This window comes from Camellia sinensis, chromosome 3 (assembly GCF_055761805.1).
Source record: "Camellia sinensis isolate YWXY chromosome 3, ASM5576180v1, whole genome shotgun sequence".
Lineage (NCBI taxonomy): Eukaryota > Viridiplantae > Streptophyta > Magnoliopsida > Ericales > Theaceae > Camellia > Camellia sinensis.
In genome coordinates this window covers 225,207,146-225,227,668 of record NC_138963.1, presented here as the reverse complement: position 1 = coordinate 225,227,668, position 20,523 = coordinate 225,207,146, and the positions used below count along the sequence as shown (strand labels likewise).

General features: G+C 36.5%; 1 protein-coding gene and 2 pseudogenes across 6 annotated transcripts; 2 read left to right on the top strand and 1 right to left on the bottom strand.

Annotated features, from left to right (window-relative positions):
- Nucleotides 1–904: 904 nt before the first annotated feature.
- LOC114288031 (fatty acid amide hydrolase) lies at nt 905–7,158 on the top strand. 5 transcript variants are annotated; one of them, XM_082922401.1, is made up of 8 exons: nt 905–1,659; nt 1,779–1,852; nt 4,636–4,824; nt 5,156–5,266; nt 5,420–5,647; nt 6,457–6,569; nt 6,658–6,733; nt 7,074–7,158. In XM_082922401.1, the coding sequence occupies exons 5-8, from the start codon at nt 5,601–5,603 to the stop codon at nt 7,126–7,128; spliced, it is 291 nt and encodes a 96-aa protein (XP_082778527.1). In that variant the 5' UTR covers nt 905–1,659; nt 1,779–1,852; nt 4,636–4,824; nt 5,156–5,266; nt 5,420–5,600; the 3' UTR covers nt 7,129–7,158. The 5 variants fall into 5 exon arrangements, 3 of the variants coding, with proteins under 3 accessions (XP_082778527.1, XP_082778526.1, XP_082778528.1); XR_014365332.1 differs by lacking the exons at nt 905–1,659; nt 1,779–1,852 and adding an exon at nt 3,002–3,710 and having other exon boundaries at nt 5,191–5,266; nt 7,074–7,148; XR_014365333.1 differs by lacking the exons at nt 905–1,659; nt 1,779–1,852; nt 4,636–4,824 and adding an exon at nt 3,002–3,710 and having other exon boundaries at nt 7,074–7,146.
- Nucleotides 7,159–7,858: 700 nt separating this feature from the next.
- On the bottom strand, nt 7,859–10,155 carry LOC145823135 (increased DNA methylation 3-like; annotated as a pseudogene).
- Nucleotides 10,156–10,702: 547 nt separating this feature from the next.
- On the top strand, nt 10,703–15,050 carry LOC114304283 (uncharacterized; annotated as a pseudogene). Its single transcript, XR_014365331.1, has 5 exons — nt 10,703–10,939; nt 11,647–11,988; nt 12,847–13,115; nt 13,478–13,674; nt 14,407–15,050. The product of XR_014365331.1 is annotated as an uncharacterized LOC114304283 (transcript).
- The last annotated feature ends 5,473 nt before the right edge of the window (nt 15,051–20,523 follow it).

Genomic DNA, 20,523 nt, shown 5'->3' with positions numbered 1-20,523 from the left:
CGAACAGGTGCAGTATTTTGAACTGAACAGGTAAGGTTTCAAATGAACAAGTGCAAACACCAATTGAACAGATAACTGCTGGAAATAAGATCTGTTTGAACTGTGTGAACCTATCGAACAGTGCAGATTTGGAACTGTAACTGCTGGGCAGTTATGAGTAGTTTTATGCAATTAATCTGTTGAAAATACGGACTGAATTTGGTAATATATGGACAGAAAATTAAATTCCAATTTTGACACAAAATTGGAATTTAATTTCATTAAGATTTTCTAGAAAAAATTCAAATAAATTTTATCCAAAAAATTAATATCAGAACCGATCCACAACCGCGCACGGCTCAGCTCGGTCGGACGGGCGGCGACACGCGTGTGGTAGTTTGGGCTAAGGTTCCATTTGTCCATAACTCCTCCCTTCTACAAACTTGGGGTGCCCCTTGGGGCCCAACCCATGTGTTGCAGTCTAGAGCTTATATACAACAACAAAACTTTCTTAAAGTTTCAATGTGGGACAACCCATTTTAAGGAAATCCACATTTAAATCTTTAAATGTCCATTCCACGAACCCGAAAACGACGTCAACTTCCCATTCACTCATAAATGGTTTTGACGAACCGTCTTCACCGTGTGACTTGCCACGCGGCAAGGAACACGTCACCTCTTCAGACCCACCCCAAAAGACGTTTGGAGCCCCCTCCATTTTGGGCTCAAAGTTGGCCCAAAATAAGCCTTACACTACAAGAAATAAGGGTTTTCACGACGTTTTTTTAACGGCGTTTTCTTAAACGTCATTTTAATTAACATTTAGCGACGTTTTAAAAACGTCGTATGTTTAGTGAATTAAAACGACACCGTATTATGGTCAAAGGCGTTTGAAAACGCCTCCAAATACGGTATGTCACACGCGCCTATTTTGAATATGAGAGTAAAGCCTTTGTAAACCCTCAGTCTTCAGACATAAACATTGAATCCTCGCGTCGCCTCTCTCTCAATCCTCTCTAAACCCTTATTTTTGAATCTCACATTCAAATCTCACAGATTCATTGATTTCGAAGTTCCACCTCCACCACAATCTGCACCAGCCAGGTAGCGAGATTCACCGATTCACCGATTTCACAGATTCACCGATTCAAATCTCGCAGATTCACCGGTTTCAGATCGATCTGCACCGCCACCGCGATTTCGATTCAGATCGGTCTGCACTGTCACCCAATTTCGATTCTCTCTCTAGATTTCTCTCTCAGAGATTCATCTTTGATTTCATCTTAAAGCGATTTCGATTTCTCTCTCTCTCGATTTCAAAGCTCCACCGCCACCACCATCTATGCAAGCTTCCATGGCTTAGCACCTCGTCTCCTTATCTCTTCCACTTTGTATATACATATACATATATGTATATTTATCGATTCTCTCATGTACATACACGTATTTGTATAGACACCGATCGATAATGGAGCAGAGCTTCTTCGATTTGATCTATTTTCTACACTGCCCAGCTCCCGAATGGGTAAAAAGTTATTGATGGAATTTTAGGCAAAATATGTTCCTAATATGGTTGTATTTAGGCTTTGTTTCACAGGAGGAAAGGAAGTTCATAAAACAACAATGTGCTGCATGCAAAATTTGGCAAAAGCTTTCTCAAGCTATGAGTTGGAAGTACTGGTACAGACAACATGCACATCCCTCCATTTAGAAGCATCTATATAGTTTACAGTATTTTTTCAGACCAAAACTGATGAGTTTATTGACCTTTGGTCCCTGACCCTTTGTTTTTATTTCAGGTTAAGCGGGAAGGGCTGCTTCAATATGCTCAAGGTGCTATTGCAGGGCTGAAACTAAATTCTGATATTGCAAGGTTGTTAACATTTATTGTCTGTTGTGTGAGTTGGGTGTTAAAGTGTCATTGTTTTTCCTTTTAGAATGAAGTTCACATATATTTGTCTTAGATTCAATATGTAAGTGTCAACGTGCATGTGCCCATATCTATTGAGGCGTGTTCCTGTGTCTACCAAGGGGGCAGTTCTCCTATATGCTTTGACTATACTAATGTTGTCCTTGTAATTCGTAACTTATTAGTTTTTTGTTGTACTTATTGAAATGTTGAATTTTTTGAGTTAGCTGGGAGCATGTTGCATTTGGAGTCGTTGAGCAACTTTTTGCTCAAGTACATGAATTTTGGTATTTTGTTTTGTTTGTCATTCTGGCTTTATAGTTTGTAAGTTAGTTTATTCAAGGGTTTTAACATTGGCTAATCAACTTGCTTTGGTGTAATGATTCTGAATGAATTACTATAACTGAGCGAGTTTATCTTTAGTTTGTTCTTTGGAAAGCTTCTTCAGTTTTAGTGTGACACTTGTGGGAAAAGCTCATTCATTGTTTGCTTGACTTATCAATTTGCTTGAGTATACATGAGTAGTTGCTATACATGAAGACATTGTTGTAATGCTTGATTATTTATCAGGTTCAACTATTATTAATAGAATTGGTCTATGATATCTAATGAGAAAAACAGAAGAAACTGTTCTAGCATATTGATTAATATGGTTGGCTTGTTTTTCTGTGTTTTAGCAATACGGACCATTGACTTTGAGTCTTTGAGAGGTATGAGTTTGATCATCTCCCTTGTCGGCTTCCAGACAGTTCAACTTATGGGCAAATTACTACTCTACTCAAGATTCAGCCAAAAAAAATTTAAAAATTTTCTTTTTGGGACATGCAGCAATTGTTTAAAGCCTTTAAGACCTATACTTCATTTAATGTTAGGTCTTGGATCTCAAAAAAATTGGGCTGTTACTTCTTCCCTAATGCTTAATAAGGAGTAAAAGAGTAATTCAAAAACACTAATTAGCGTACCAACTAACACACTAATTAAAAGAAGGGTAGGACATACTAACTTCCCCTATGCTAATTTCTTTTTGAAGAAATGAACATGAAAGGTTAACAAGATTACATAAATACTTTGTTTTACATTTCATAAGCATGTCTCCGAATTTATTTTGTAATTGGATATGATGTAGGGGTGTGACGCATCAATTCTCCTTGATGGTCCAAATTCAGAGAAAACAGCACCACAAAATTTTGTTACTTTATGATTGGCATTGTAATCCAAAATTTTGCTTTGGTTAATTATGTTGATTTCACAGTAGGATGTCATCTACTCCATGTTGAATTGCTTTGCTGAATAGTTTGATGTTTATGCTACATAAATAGAAAGTTTCATTTTCAAGATTTCATAGAAATCATTTACATGAAGCTAATATAAACATGATGGAAAATTTAGAGTTATATTTTATATTTGAATATGTAGTTTGAATGGGAGGCATTTATTCTTATTCAAAGTCCAAACCATAATATAGGGAGTGATATTAATTATACTAACCATTTACTCTTCTCAAAGTGATTGAATAGTTGGAAACAAAAATGCATAAAATGAAAATTTATTGAGAACATGGGAACAAAAATGCATAGAATGAAAATTTGCTTATGGAATCTTGACTTTGGAGCAGTTTCTTGACCGCCTGGTGGATCTGCCACTGCTTTGCAATCATATTTTGCAAATATCTCATTTACATGGTACTCATGTAGAGCTTATTGCATTTATAGAGCATACTCTGGCTAGAATATCATCAAGCCACTTGATATCAAATGGAGGCAGCAGTTCTTTTACTGATCCCCACAGTGGTTCTATTCCCACTACAGTGGAGATGGTGGAGGTATAAAATTAGTTTCTTCTATTGACCCATGCAATGTATTTAGACCCCATAAACACCAATCAGTTTGATAAATTTATTTCTTGTTGGATTGACTTTAGTTGAACTATTATTGTGTTTGATATTTTTTGTTAGAATGGAATGTTATTTTAAAGCCCTAACATGCTTCAATCTTCTTCAAGATCCCTTCTTGTTCTCCGCCTTCTTTTCTTGTCGCCAGTAGTGCTAGAAGCCATAGCTGGCTTCAATAAAAGAGCCTTGTTCTTTTAATTTATTATGATGTTCTATAAAATTGTTATGGTATTATGAAGAATGGATGTACTTGCAATTATCTTACTAGTCAAATAGGGTTACGAGAAAATTCAACCTGATCTTCTTAAATTCTTATGTAAAAGACATATAAGATAACTGAGAAAAAGAAAACACACACACACACACAACATATATATCTCTGTATCTTCATGTACAGCCATGTCCTTTGTAGATTGAGTTGAGGTGGCCAGTCATTGCAAATAAGACCAATGACTACACCAATAAGTAGGGTTGTCGTCATACTCCCTATCAATAATTTGTTTCCAATCAAGCTGTTAATTTTTCTTGAAATACATTTTAGGATTGGGGAATTCTTGAGCATGTAGAAGATTAAATGATCTTTAAAGTGCTGCTTTGTATTTGTGCTATTAGTTGGAGTCTGCCATGCCGTACCAAGTTGTTTTCAGTGACCCCATTTTCTGTGTATAGTTTTTTGCCTCGGATATGTCTGGTTGCATGTATTCTTACTTTTAGAAGATAGTGCCTCTGTGTTCTGTATTCTCATTTTTTGTGCTTGAGCTGCTTTAGTTTATTAAGCGAAGCATTCTCTAGCGGTTCGTGTTTTTGTTTTTATTTTTTGTTTTTATTACATTAGATGCCTGATTCCTTGTGGCAGTTAGTGGGACCTAGGTCCTCACAGCATGGGAAGCAACTCTCTTCTTCCCTCCCGGTGCAACAAATACACCAAGGTTTACTCGGTGACAGGCATAAAGCACATTCCACTTTAGGCATTTTCCCAAAACCAATTTCACCCCCTGGGAATTCTTCAAATGTTTCCTTGAGTGATATTCCTAATCCTCAGAAGGTATTACATTGTATTTTATTTTTTATGAATAAGTACGGAATTGTATCAGATGGACACCAAGGGGGTGTCACCCCTGTACAGCAAAAGAAAAAAAATTAATTAGACACAAGAACCCCAAAACTAAATCCCTTCCCTAAAATGTAACTCCTATAATATCTACCAAAAAATAAAAAGTCTCCTCCAAAAATGAATAAATCAGATTGAAGTAAGCTTTATAGACGTCTGTACATCCTTAGAAGGCATTGTATGTATTGTTTTCAATAAAATTATTCTTTTATTGGTTTTATTTATTTATTTTAATTTACACATCTAAGATGTTCTTTGCCTCCAGTTGTCTCTCGGTCTTTACAAATGATCTCATCACAGAATGCAACTGGCGTTCCAGCAGCTGTATTATCTTCTTCTTCCGGGTTTCTACATTCTTCCAGGGCAATTACTTCGAGTAAGTTATTTTATCATGCTTGCCATTTTCGATATTAAATCCTCATTTGTGCTCAAAACACAATTGAAGCACTTTTCATTTATCAACAAGAAAAGCAAACAAGTGTTGCAATTCTTTGTAATAATAGTCTCTCTTATTCTGTGTGCATTGTAGGTTTGCTCAAGCTCTCTCTATTGAACATGAAGTTTTCTTACTCAATTTACAAATGTAGCTCAGTATTCTATGACAAACAGGTGCAACGACGTGGTTTCATGAGGTGCGACCTATTAAAAAAGATGCAGTTTCTGTATCAAGGTTATGTAGCTGTGGTGTTATTTTTGTTGGAAAGGCAAATATGCATGAAATGGGTCTAGGAACAACAGGAAATAATGCAAACTATGGGTAAGATTCCATGTAGTAGCTATGTAAACAAAGAGATAAATATGATTTCAGTGTTCGACATGCATGCATGACAAGGTGACTGCAGAGATTGTTGAATGGAGAAATAAGACTGTTATATTCAGCGTATTACCTGCTGGTAGCGCGTTAGCTTTACAAAGGCTACTTAATTTATAACGTATCTTGCATCTTAGAATTATATTTGATTTATTTATCTGCTTAAAATTGCTTTATACCCCGATGTTTAAGTCTTTGCAATGTTCTTAGAATTATTTAAATGGACCCCACATAACAATGGTGCTTCATATATTGAACATGTTAGATTTTTAGTTTGGAGAAATATCTCAGCATATTGCCTTTTGTTTGCACGTTATTCTTGGAAAACTTATATTATCAAATGTCTTGCGTCCAATTATTATTTATATGATTTACTGGTTATCCACTTTTGCATATATGCTAACCTCATGAGCCACATAAGTTATAACTTAAGTGATTTTTTTTGACAGAATAAATATATTGTTTGGACATAAATGGCCAAGATTATGTTTATCTTATATAATTTGAACCACGGTTGGCTTAGTTCCTGATTTTTTGTTTCCAGTTAAATGAACCTATTATTAATAAAAGTGATTCATTGGCTTTAGATCTTGCTTACATGAACTTAAATCGTCTCACATTATAGTTTTTTATTTATTTATTATTTTTAAGAACATGATTTATCCATTCACCTTTTTATCTCCATCACTTCTTTCATTGACTTCTAAATTGCTATCATTGACAAATATCTTTCACAAATCTGCTCATAATGACAGAACAACAAGAAACCCACATGATCCAAAAAGGTATACAGGTGGATCTTCCTCAGGCCCAGCAGCAATTGTAGCTTCTGGGCTTTGTTCAGCTGCACTAGGAACAGATGGTGGAGGTTGTACAAATTTGTCATCTTGTCTTCAACTGATTCTCTTTATTTTTCAAGACAATTATTGATATTGCTTTATTAATGCAAAATACAGGTTCAGTTCGTATTCCTTCTTTCCTTTGTGGTGTAGTGGGCTTGAAAACAACATATGGTCGGACTGACATGAAAGGGTAAAATCTTGGAATTATATGATGTCCAGTGTCTTACATAGTTTATAAACAAAAGCAATGAAAAGTTTATAAACACCATAGTTTTCTACTAGAATTTTTATAGGTACATGGCATGCTATATATGCACCATTGCTGCTTAGAATATTAGGTTGATAAAGTTGGTTATGGGTGTTTCACATTTCACAATGTTAAGTATATAGTTTATATCAAAGTCAAAACTGTTTTTGGATAAAGTTGGTTATGGGTGTTTCACAATTTTTATTTCACATTTCGTTTTTTTGTCATTTATTTTTGCAACCAATCTAAATGTGACTGAATGATCACATATGTTCTTTGGCAGGATGTCAGTGCTTCCCTTTCCAAAAAGTACCCCCAGTTGTACAAGGAGGGAATAAGAAATACCTTTTTCAAATGGAGAGTTGTGGTGACCTTGGCTTTGTTTTCATTTACCAATCATTAGTCATATACAATTTTGTGATCACTTCCGGTTCTAACAGTGTTGATTCGAATGGCAAGATGTTTGGCCTTTGGGATGTCAGCAAAAATGTAAACCATGTTTGTAATAACTGTTAATTTGCGGCTTCTTCTGATGTGCAACACGATTATAAGGCGGCATCAAATAACTATTGGAGGAAGCATTGTAACATGGTTTATATTATGTGGATAAAATGGAATTAAACAATTTGGGTTAATGAGCTGGGTGTTATTTATATTTGGAATGATCTATATTTTTTTAGTTCAATCAAATAAAATTAGCCTAATTTCAAAAAAAAAAAAGAAGAGGATATGACGGCGTTTTTACGAACGCCTCTTACACCCTACATACTAACGGTCAAATTTATGCAAGAAGATATGACGGCGTTTTTCCAAAAACGTCGCTAAATGCCGCTAATGACGTCAGCATGAGTTTAGTAGGACATTTCGCGGCGTTTTTAAAAACGCCGCCTATATTAATATCACGACGTTTTTAAAACGTCATAAAGTTATAGCGACGGCCGCGTCCTCGGCGTTCGGGGCTAAGCGTCACAAAAAGAATTGGCGGCGTTTTTGACGCTTACAGTGGCGTTTTTTAAACGCCACTAAAAGTTAAAATTCCTGCAGTGTTATAAACCAAATTTTCCAACATTACTCGTATTTCAGGACGACAGCTTCAAGAATACCATCAGATCTGAAGTGGGGTGAAAAAAGCCTTGGATCAACAGGTCCTGGCGGACTGAAAGAAAGTGTGAATGGTCCGGGTGGGCATTGTTGCTGAAATTTCATTTCATAAATACGGGAATGTCTCAAAACAGTTTTTCCACCAGTTGATGTCACACCCCGTACATGGACCTTTCCATCACGTTCAATCTCACAGCTGAACTGACCTGCTAGAATAGATGCTATCAAGTTCTTAAAAGTAAACACAGAGTCTTGTAAAGAAAGCCACCAAAAGAGCAAAGAAAAAGATTTTTTAGATCACTCAAATGAAATACAATTACATTATCCCAAGTGCAAGACAGATTTTGGTTTTAACTCGTGAAAGACTAAAAATAGAAGATCATGCATACCATGTGTGTACATGTTTCTTGAAGCAAAAGAGTAGTCATAGTTATTAACTAAATTTAAATGGTCTAATGCAAAAACAAAGATAAACTAAGGATAAATGCACCATAAAGCAATTGTTTATCCACTCCCAAGGCATACGTAAATGCACCAAAGTACGTTCTGAAAAATAAACTAAGCATAAATGCACCATAAAGCAATTGTTTATTGACTCTCAAGACATACATAATTGCACCAAAGTATGTTCTGAACAAATAATTTCAAACTATCCTATTTATAGATTCCACTACAAAATTTTAGTAAACAAATTGACCACGTGCTGGAGACGAATCTCGTGAATCTCTTTCTATAAAGGTTGTCTAGATAACTCCTGCACTTCTATTTTACTGCTGGCCTTTCGGGAATTATCCAAACCTAAGTACATACTGAGCAAGTTGACCACACGCTGGAGACAAACCTTGTGATTCTCTTTCTATGAAGGTTGTCTAGATAATGCCTGTCATAAAAAATAAAAACGAAACCCATAACTAATTAGTAGCCTCCATAATTTCCAAGAATGCAGATCCATTAACTGGCAGTGCCATTTTTCATCCAACAATTGTAAACCTGGTGGTGCAGCATAGTGTTCTTACCACCTTCTTTGCAGATTTTTTTCCGGTAGAGTCAAGAGGGTTCCTTACACAGTCTTATCAATCTAAATAACATGTTTGGCAGATATGTAGTTTTATGCAGAATAGTAAGCCTAGGCTGCTGTATATCCATCCTTACAAGATGTTTTGGTGGTCTGTGTAACATGCAGTTCCATACCATAAAAAATAACGTGCTTATAGTCCTTTGAGTGTCTGGCCATGCTCATGCCTAGATTTGTTGGCATGTATGTAAGTTTATGTAGTATATGACGTCCTACTTCCTCATAGGTTTTGTCCTTTCTTGGTTTTGTTTTGAGTGCAATTTTCTAAGTGATTTGTATATGCACACAGAAGTTTAGTTTCTAGGCTTCAGTTTTTATATAGGGTTTTCGCCCCTTTAAGGTGGTTTTGGTAATAAATTTATGCTTACAAAAAGAAAAAAGGCCGTCTTGCTTGCCAAATAGGCAATATTTTAAGTTTTTAAAAAATTTAGAACAAGGCAAGGGAAAGGAAACACTATCCAAGAGAAAATTGCTTGAAAGCATTATATTGCTACAGGCATCAGTTGCAATTACGTTAAATGCACTAGATCAAAGTGTCAGGTGTACAGGGTTGTCTCCAAGAATCAGACTCGTGCCCAAATGACATAGATACTCCAGCAGCATAAAAATATTTATGCCAGAAGATGCAAAAACACACAGGGTAGCCCAATGCCTTGGATTCCTTGCACTGGATAGAAAGAACATGTCTTCTCATCCTTAGATGCAATAGAATCTTTTTGACCCAGTTCAGCATTAAGAAAAACTTGGATTTTTAATCCCCTGTAACTTAAAGGAGTTGCCTTGTTGGTAAGCAAGGACTATTAAATAGTACGACAATTAATGTTATCATAATTTCTCTATAAATATAGCAAAAATTTAAGAAAAAGAGAGAAACAAACCAGGATCCTTTCTGACCCCAGGCAGAGCAACTTGAAAAAACATAGGCAGATTTGCTAACACCAATGTCCACAGCTCCAACAGCTGGTACAGTTCCCCCTCTTGTAGCTGTTCCAGTCAAGATAACAGATGCCTTTGAATTAGACTGTGACGCATTTGGAACCGGTAAAAGGGGCATCATGAAGGGCCCATCCAAATTGCTTGTACTTGGGACCAGTGACGTTTCAAAAGGATCGCAATACTGCCCTTTTTCCATTTCATCTTGAAACTTTGCCGATGAGTTTCCATTTGCATGCGAATCTTTTCCTTCCATGGTCTCCCACAACTTGTTCATATAACCCTCTTAAGCTTCTTCTCTAAATCTCTGGTCAAAGTGTTATGAATTTGGAATTTCGAGAGTTAAACTTGAAATTTTATCTCCCAGCTAAGCGTTTAACCTTTCAAGGCTAGTCTCTTTCACATAAAATTAAGTTGATCATGAATAATAACAATCAACAAAATCTTGGGCCAAAGTAAAAGAATCGAAATATAGATAAAGAACTCAGTCCCTAGCCAAAACTTAATATTAAACTAAGAAGTATGGACACAGACACGTGACACGACACGGATACGCCGACACGTTAATTTTCAAAAAATACTAACCACGACACGTGTGGAACACTCATGAAATATATAATTTTATATATTTATTATATGTTATACATATAAATATAAGTTATTAATTTAAGATTTATTAGTGCATTACCCTGAATTAAATGTTATTCATCATTTTAATCTATTTTATATTCTTCTAAATTTTAACATTAAAAAAAAAAATATTTCACTTCGCAAACGGGGCCTGTTTTCTGCAGAAACAAAAACAGAAAGACAGAGAGCTAGAGAGAGAGAGAGAGAGAGAGAGAGAGAGATGCATTTGAGCGAGAACGAGGGGATAGAGGGTCAAACCTTCGTGGTAGCCGGAGGGCTTGGATTTGTTGGGTCTAGTCTTTGCTTGGAGCTCTTAAGAAGGGGTGCTCACCAAGTTCGGACCTTTGACCTTTGTACCACTTCTCCCTGCTCCCATCATCTCCTCAACAAGGGAGTCCACTGCATCCCAGGCATCTCTCTCTCTCTCTCTCTGGTCTTCTTTCTTTTTTCTTTTCTTTTTTTGTTTCCCTGAAAATGATGAATCAGGATCTTGAGTTCCGTTTCTGCCGAACAATTCTTTGATTACTTGATTCAGGATCATTGTGTAGGATTTTTAATTTATACATACATACATACATACATACATACATACATGTATTAGAATACTGATCCAAGTAAAGTAATTAGTCAAGTTAAAGATGGATTGTTGCCCTCAATGAGATCCAGTGGATTGTCTGTTCTGGTAACTCTGAAAATGAGGAAAATAAAATAAATAGATTAATTTTTGAATCTTGCAAGTTGTGTTGTTTTGTTTCCCAGAAACAGATGATCCGAGTAGTGAAATTAAATTTTTTTTAAGTTGCTCTTTTCTTTTCCTCATCTTTCTCAGCAACCAAATGAAGCACTTGGAAGCTTCCGCCAGATGCAATATTTTCTTCCTTCTCTTGCATATTTAGTTCATAACATAGTCCACACATTGTTTTGAATCTACAAAACATGATTGCTTCAGAATCTGTTTAATAAAACTAATATGTGCTGTATGACTGTATCTCACACACATTTGCTTAGATTGCCTTTGCTATGAATATGATATTAACTGCCATTGATAGTCATAGTCATAGTCATAGTCATAGTCATATTGGCTGCAACTTTCTTAGCCAAATTCTTATAATGATAGGAGATGTCACCCGCAAACAAGATGTTCAAAAAGCATTACACGGCGCAGATTGTGTTTTTCACCGTGCTTCATATGGCATGTCTGGGAAAGAAATGCTCCAATTTGGCCGCGTGGATGATGTGAATATAAACGGAACTTGCCATGTCTTGGAGGCTTGTGTTGAGCATGGCGTTAAGAGGCTTGTTTATGTGAGCACATACAACGTTGTGTTTGGGGGTAAGGAGATTATCAATGGCAATGAAACCTTACCTTATTTCCCTCTTGATGATTATGTTGATCCATACAGCCGCAGCAAATGTTTGCTGAACAGTTAGTTCTAAAGAGCAATGGGCGCCCTCTCAAGTAAGTAATTTTATTTTCACAAGTTCACCAGTCGGGCTGTCTTTGACATCTTGTTCAGGAGGTGTGCTTCTCACTTCTTTAACTATATTTTTATGACTCTTGTTGTTCTTGGCTTCAAGTTTCAACTGGTTTAAAAAATAAATAAACAAATAAATTGTCACTTTTATGTATTAGCAAATGGGTTGGTATGTGTCAAGCATCTACTAACATGAATATGAAATTTTCCATAATATATTTTTGAACTATAGAAGTAGCATAGAGAACAATGTTGTGATCTATTAAATAGCGGTTAAAAGAGTATGCATAACTTGTGATCCTAACAAGACACCTTAAATAAACATGAAAAAGCAGTACCTTGAACAGTGTAAAAATGATTCTGACGTGCATTGCCTCAAGCAGATCTATAAGACACTGCCTTTGTTTAGAAAAGTCATTCAACTTTCTTATGACTCATTGAATTCCCTTCTTTAATCTTGCAAATCCCAGCAATCTGAGTAAGAAGACAGTGTTTCAGATGCAATTCTTACTAGACCCCTACTACAGGTACAGGGTTCTTTGTGGAAATTATTGTTGACTGTTGAGAACTTCATCTTAGTTGTTTTCTCTCTTCAATTTACTTATTCAGGTTATATTGAAGAATTATGCATTCTTACTTTTCAAAATTTTGTTTGTTATCTGGAAAATAGCATAAGAAAGTCAAACTCAGATTGATGAAAATATCCTCCCTTTTCAGATTGGTAGTATCAAGTTCTTCGCGCCTTTAGAGAAAGAGAATCAACACATAAATTTCAATGCTTGACCTGACCTCGTCTAGTTTGTAAGATTCTGATTTATGTACGATGTTTCTATGCTATGTAGGAAGAAGAATGGAAATCTCTATACATGCGCAATTCGTCCGGCTGCTATCTATGGACCAGGTGAGGAGAGACATCTCCCCCGCATTATAAATCTTTCGAAGTTAGGTTTGCTGCCATTCAAAATTGGTGAAGAAAGAGTGAAGTCAGACTAGGTTTATATAGATAACCTTGCTCTGGCCCTAATATTGGCTAGTATGGGACTCTTGGATGACATTCCCCAGAGGGAAGGACATCCAATAGCTGCTGGTCAACCATACTTTATATCAGATGGTAATATTCAATCCATTTGCTTAGAAATATTTACTTATTTCGTGGCAACTAGAGCTATTAAAGTTGAGTAATGCTATACAAACTAACACAACTTACAAAGTCACATGATTTGTACCTATTATATTATTTGAGTGGGTCCCATTTCAAATACCGAAGTCTTATGACTGCGTGTCACATATCTGTGAGAAAAGTTAGTAAGATTTGTTAGTTTGTATAGTATTGTCCATTGAAGTTATTGATTAACCCTTGATTCCAAGGAAGGACTACTTGAATGTGAAAAACTGATTAGTGACTAGAGTCAACTGTGTTTGATATTTAACTGTTTTCCATGCAATGGTTTAATATTAGGCAATGATTTACAGTGTCTCCAGTCAATAGTTTTGAATTCCTTCGCCCACTACTCCAGAGCCTTGAGTATGACCTGCCAAAGCGGTCATTAGCTGTCTCGCATGCTCTTGTTCTGGGAAGGATATTCCAGTTGGTCTACACTATCTTATATCCATGGTTGAACCGATGGTGGCTTCCTCAACCATTGATGCTTCCTACTGAAGTGCACGAGGTTCACTTCTAAATTACCTCGGTTTCTGGTTGAATATAATTGTAGACTTGTAAAGCATTCCTTACTGCTTACAAAAACAACAAACATTGGGTCTTGGGGGTGGGCTCCCTTCAAGGTTCAGGGATCGAAACCTCTTAGGTACTAACAATTCCTTGGGGCCACCGGACTAGGGAAAAACCCTTGAATTAATGGTGGTGCACTTGAAGGAAACTCCTTGCCGAGAGCCTGTGCATCCCTACGGATTAGTCGGGCTTTGATCCTCACACCTAGTGCCAATCCAAAAATAAAATAAATCAGACAGAAGGGTTATCTCCCTTATATTAGGGGTTTTTTCCCATATATTATGGTAGTACAGTCTAAAGTACAAAAGTATCCTTACACAACGCAACATAACATAAAATCACTTCCTACTTGGATCTTATAAAGGGTCATTTATATACCCCTATACTGGTTTCAATTTAAGTGGTTAATGCAACATATCGTCACTTTGATGCATACGTCCTATTGCCACTCGGCAGTTTCCTAAAATTTTGCAGTTCTCACTTGGCCTAGTTACAATTGATCTTGCACTTTCCCACATGGTTTACCATAATTCCTTCCACCCCATCTCAACACCCACATTTCCAGACAAACTTGAAACATTCTCTAACATCTGTTGTTAGGTTTTGCAAGTTTCACTACTGTGTACTGAACCATATCTGATATATTTGTGTGTGTTTTATTTCTTGACAGGTTGGGGTTACTCATTACTTCTCTTTCCTAAAAGCAAAGGAGGAGCTTGGCTATGTCCCTATGGTGAGTCCTCAGGAGGGCATGGCCGCAACCATATCATATTTTCAAGAGAGGAAAATGAGAAGTTTGGACGGGCCTACAATATATACATGGATGTTTAGTGTAATTGGAATGACTTTGCTATTTATTGCTGCATATTGGCCAGCTTTCGGACCTGTGTCGCTTTTAAGAGATTTCTGTCTCTTCTTCTTCCGGTCTATGTGGGTAATGAGAATGGTGTTCATTTTGGCTACAACAGCTCATATTGGAGAGGCTATGTATGCATGGCATCTGGCAAAAAAAGTGGATCCTTTGAATGCAAGAGGCTGGTTTTGGCAGACTCTTGCGCTTGGGGTTCTTTCATTGCGTTTCCTATTGAAGAGAGCCAGGAAGTAAGTTGGAGCATCTATTGTCGATATAATCTTTTTAGCAGCTGTATTTACTACTGTATAAGGGCAGTTCCTTCATAGGCAGTAAAATAGGGACACAGCTAGGGGTTTAGATTTTTTTGGTAGTGTTGAAAAATGTGATCAGAGATCCTCTTTTTATTTCTATGAACAACCACTGTGTCTCTATCAAAGGAGATTTGATTTGATTTGATTTGATTTGCGGGAGTATCTAAAGCCCGAAGTGAATTCGCCTAGTTTGAACTTTGATTGCTGAGAAAACAGGTATGTAAAAAGAGTAGATCTACCTCTGCTAATTTGCCCTGACCCAGCTCAACTCTTCGACCTCAAGCCTAGGGCTAGTAAGCTGAGAAACCATGCTGTTTGCCTGGGTGTTAACAAGATGGGATTAATAGGCTGGAATTTGAGTTTGAGCTAGCACACCTGGGAGCCTCAAAATGCATCCTTTAAAAATAATAATAATAATAATAATACTAATAATAATAATAATAATAATAATAATAATAATAATAATAATAAATTATTGGACATTCCACCTTTCATAATTTTGTTTAGAGTAATGCTCTATGGAAACAAATTTTGTGTTAAAAAATTCATACAAATGATGTATCTTATTTGTATCTTGTTTTTTGAGGAATCTCATTTATATCTATTTATGGGGAGTTGACATATCCATCATTTAAGTATAAGAATCTTATTATCACATCATTCTTTTCTTAAATTTTGTGAGAAAATTTTGTTTGAATATCACTCCTCTTTAATATCATTTTACCAAGTTAAATTATTAAAAAGGACAAAAAAATCCTCCCTAATTCTGGCCAGTCCCTACCTAGATCTTCCTGTCATGGCCCCACGCTTTCCCATTGTTCGGCATCAACCAGACACCTCCCCAACTTACCACCACCCTATCCCCTTCTCCCAACCAATCGCACTCTCCTCCCTTATTGCAAATCGACTTATCCCTCCTTTCTGTGCAATTCTATCTCTTCCCCTCAAGGCTCTCTAATGGCAACAGTGGGGGTTAGGGTTCAAGTCTGAGAGGGAGAAGGTGGCGTTGGCAGGCCGGATATGTGGAGGGTGTGTAAAGGTAAGGTGAACTAATTTTGGGTGCATCAAACAAAAATCAACAAAATTTAAATTTGGGTGTCGAAAGGTACAGGATATCCAACAATTTTTTCGTGATGCATTTAGATACTTCCATTAAATATTACCTCTGACAAACTGTGCCACCCAAAACAACTGGGAAAGCAAGACAAAGGCATTGAAATGGTCACAAGTTCTGCAACAAATCTTGGATGAAGAAACTGCAATTTACTAGTACGACAGTATTAACCAAGCAAAAACTACCAGGAGAAATGGGCTAGAATCATTAAGGAAACCTAAAACTTGATCACTGGAGAAACAAAACAAAGGAGACAGTTTGGTACCATTTAAATCTAATGGACAACAACTGAGACTCTACTATTCTCAACAAAAAATAAATTAAAAATAAAAAAAGAGACTACAACAGCCAAAACACCGACATACTACAATCACCATGAGCTGTTCTATAGAACCTTACTAACACACCTAATTAATAACTTATCAACACAATTGGAGAAAGGCACCAACTGTCACTACAAAGGTTCGCTACTCCTAACAAGACCAAGGTCACACTGCAAAGTCAAGTCACCAGTTGTCTTTATTCTGCACCACTAAAATTACACAATGCGTGCACTTAACTTACAAACGGGGTCTCTCAAAGGGTGAACGAAAGCCAAGCTCCACAGAAAGATCACCTCCATGGCATGGTCAACATGCCTTGGGGGTTACTGTTGTTGTAAGCTCCTGTGCTGTGGTTGAGTGGGCTCCCAGGTCCACCAGATGACTCACTGAGCGGCCCATGCGATGGCGGGCTGGTAGCACCTGTTGCACCACCACCACCACCACCAACTGGGAAGAGCTTTGACGGAGCTGACAGCTGTTCCATTTGATTTATTGCCTTTGATTCCTTGCCACCATCAGCGATGAAACTGCCCATAATCAACTACAATGGAGGAAACCCATTATTATAGTTGTCATTATACAGACACGGCTGTGTGTTAAAATGGAACTTTGGTTGAGAAATGTCTAGTGGGTGGTTAAAACCTTTTTTTTCCCAATATTGATCAATAAAAATCCTTTTTTCTTTATTAATGAAAATACAAGATCTATATGTAATCAGCAAATCTGAAAGGTAATGGAAAGTATTTAAAAGGTGGAGCTGGCTTAAACTATCAATGACGAAGATAGTCAACAGGAAAATATATAATACAATAAATTACGAGGAAAATAAAAATCAGTTCTTATGCTGCAAAAGCAGAACAAATGGATGGGTGTGCTTTGTATGAATGGACTTCTCAAAACAAATAATAGGGTAGCATAGACAGAAATGTGGTATACTGATGACACAAAATGAAACCCTGATATGAAAAATTCTCAAAAAAATAGTATTCAGGAAATTATCAATGGTAAAACTATAAACATGCAGATGTATGTATGTAATGCACTCGTATGTAAATCAGAAAGCAATATTTTTTTTTTCCAGAATATTGATATGAAAACTATCGTTCTTTATTGGGTAAAGTGTAAGGTTGTTTGTGAGTTAGGCAACTGGACCTCCCCTGCCATTAAATATCTACTGTTGAAGTTAATGGACGAGGGACAAGATGATGATCCATTTACATTACAGGTAATTTTATTGTGGACATCGATTTCCCCTTTTGTAATCAATTTTCTTACAACACCCAAGGATGGGGACCTACCGGTTTAGGTAAATATCTAATGCGTTCCCCCAACTTGAAACAAAAAATAATCAACAATTAAATCAGCTTATCTATAAAACATGGGCTACACTGGATTAGAATAGAGGTATACCATTAACTTCATATGATTTTGAACTTTGAATGCAATGATGAAACAAGGGGCATGAATACATGAGTATAGGGTCTATTTCGTATCACTCTCATTTTGATGTTTCTGTTTCCATTTTTAATTTTTATTTGCATTTTTTATTTTCCAAAAACATAGATAATGAAAATTTGAAAAAACACCAATTTTCATTTTTGTGTATAAATAACTTTAAAAAATTCAAAAAGCAAGTTAGAAGTGTTTCTTAGAAATGGGATGTTCTAAAATATAGAAGAAAAAAAAATCGGAACACAGTTGTCACAAATAGTTTGCCAAACAAGTTTTCCATGTCATTTTCCATTTCTTCGGTAATCTAGAACAGAAAACAGTATTCAAAAATGATACCAAATGCACCCTTAGTATCCGATATGAATGCAACGCCGCAATAGAAGCATTTATGCTTCACAGGCAACCTTGGATACAAAAAAATGTTGTTGCAACTGCACAATATCACCTCATCAAACAATGGCCAGCTACCAGGGAATGAGTATACCTGTGAGTGTGTTGCATCATTTTGAAGTATAGCGAGCTTTTTTTTCATCAAAAGGGCTAGCTGGTCCAGCTCTAAACTAAAGGGAAAGATGTTTTCGAAAATGATAATACTGGTTTTTTGCAGCAGTGATATAAAATATCCAGTGCAAGAGGAACCACTGAATTCTTGGAAACAACTCCAAAAGGACAGCCTAATTTTAACTCAAACTTCCTGGATTTGTAATAGCGAGAGATTCATGCCATGCTTCACATTTGACTATGAATTGGAATTTCTAATTGTTCCAACTTAGCAAGGCTGTTTAGGAGTTTGCCAAACTATTGAAAGGGAAAAAGAGTTTTTCATGCCACAGTTAGGACAATGAAGTAACAATACTGACTCTTTACTTTCTCAAATTTGATTCTATAAAGTACGTACCAGAGTAAGACCAAGGATTGGGCCAGTAGATGAGGTGCTTCCTTGCTAGGGGTGATGTTTGGGTTCGAGTCTTACCTGTTGCATGATGCAACTTCCCCTTCCCTCTTCCCCCTTCTACTGATTGTTAAAAAAAATTAAAAAAATTTAAAAAGGTATGTACCGGAGTGGATCATTGTCAAAGAACAATAATGAACTAAGGCAAGTGTCTAGATCACATCCACCAGAAATTTATGTTTTGTTTAAGTATGGACACAAATTGTCGGAGCACGGAGCCTGGTGAGACTGCAACGAATTAAGCAGGGTGTAAAGTTGTGAGCTTTCACCAGAAAACCTTTCAGTCACTCGCTCACCTGACTGTAAAACACGGACTTTGTGTTGAGGGTTATACTGCCTCGGGCACCGATTGCCACTATAAAGATTGTTTCTCATATATATTTCCCCAATTATACCAATCAGAAAAAGGGAAAGGAGAGAGAGAGAGAGAGAGAGAGAAAGAGAAGTTAAGCTAGAAAAAGTAAAGATTGTTTTATATCTTGGCCACCCCAACACCAGTACTGATCTATTTATCAATTTCACAAGATGATAAATTTTAAAATCGAGTGCGCAGTTTTACAAAACATGCAAAAGATTTGCTAGAGAACCAGACAAACCTGAACAGGGGTTGCAGCAGTAAGAAGTCCTGCAACACAGCCACCTAAAACACGTCCATCTGGTCCAGCTAATGTGACACTCAACCCACCAGTTCGGCTTCGCTGACCCACCAACCTCTGTCAGCAGAAATGAACCACATAGTGACAGAATATCGAATTGCCCCTGCATCATTAAATACAACCAACCATTTTGTAAAATAGTATTAACTATCAAAACATACACATATATTGATTACCAACCAAGCAGAAAATGTGTCAAGAATCATCATAATGATAACAAATGGATTGTGGCACCTGTATGTCACACCAAGTGTCAAACAGCTGCATGAAGAAATCACTTCCAAAACTAACTGAATCATATGGTTGATTCTCCTAATGGAATGACTCAACAATAAACAACAATTTATCACTAGTTTTGACATCAGCTATATTTTCCTATTGCAGGTGACAATTCTTTATAAACATTTAACAAAATAGCATCAATAGCACAGAAACATAGTTTAGATTCAAAATTTCGTAAATTCACCGTATTTTCCTTCAGTACATACTTGGAATTCAGGACTCATGATATTTAATACAAACTCGTAATTATTTCTGAAGAGTGAACAAGTTTGTATTCCACTGCAACATCATTGTAAAGCAAGGTTAGACAAACCTTATATGTTGCAGTTCCACCAGATGTTGCCACTTGGCGAAGTGTCACATTAAACATGCCACCATTTGCAGAAAGGATGCAAACAGCCCTTGGACCATTCTGAGAGAATGACATTATCTTTGATGACACATCCTGAAAATAAAAATAACTCAAAAAATTAGAATAATACCAATGTAAAGGAATAGGATAATACAAATTAGTATGGAATTCTGGTAGGTGCACCAGGACTAGGCAATACTTGAAATCATCATCCCGTCTATTATTTCATTTTTTAGCATCTACTACAACATATAACAAGGATTGGCTGCAAGTTTGGTGTCGACATTTATGCCGACAATACATGCCAAATTTAACAAATTACCAAAAGCTTCCTTTAGTCACTTCAAATAATTAGTAATAAAGAATTTACCAAATCAGAACATTAGGTGGTACTCAACAAATGTTATCTTGGAAGCAACTTCCCCCTTCCCTCAATCTAAGCTTGTGGTTCTTTCTATGGCTATGGTGAGCACAAAAAATGGCATGAGTATA

Coding starts and splice junctions, on each gene's coding strand:
- LOC114288031 (XM_082922400.1), top strand. Junction 4,825..5,190: donor ATATTCCTAATCCTCAGAAG/GTATTACATTGT, acceptor ATCTCATCACAG/AATGCAACTGGCGTTCCAGC. Junction 5,267..5,419: donor TTCCAGGGCAATTACTTCGA/GTAAGTTATTTT, acceptor TGTGCATTGTAG/GTTTGCTCAAGCTCTCTCTA.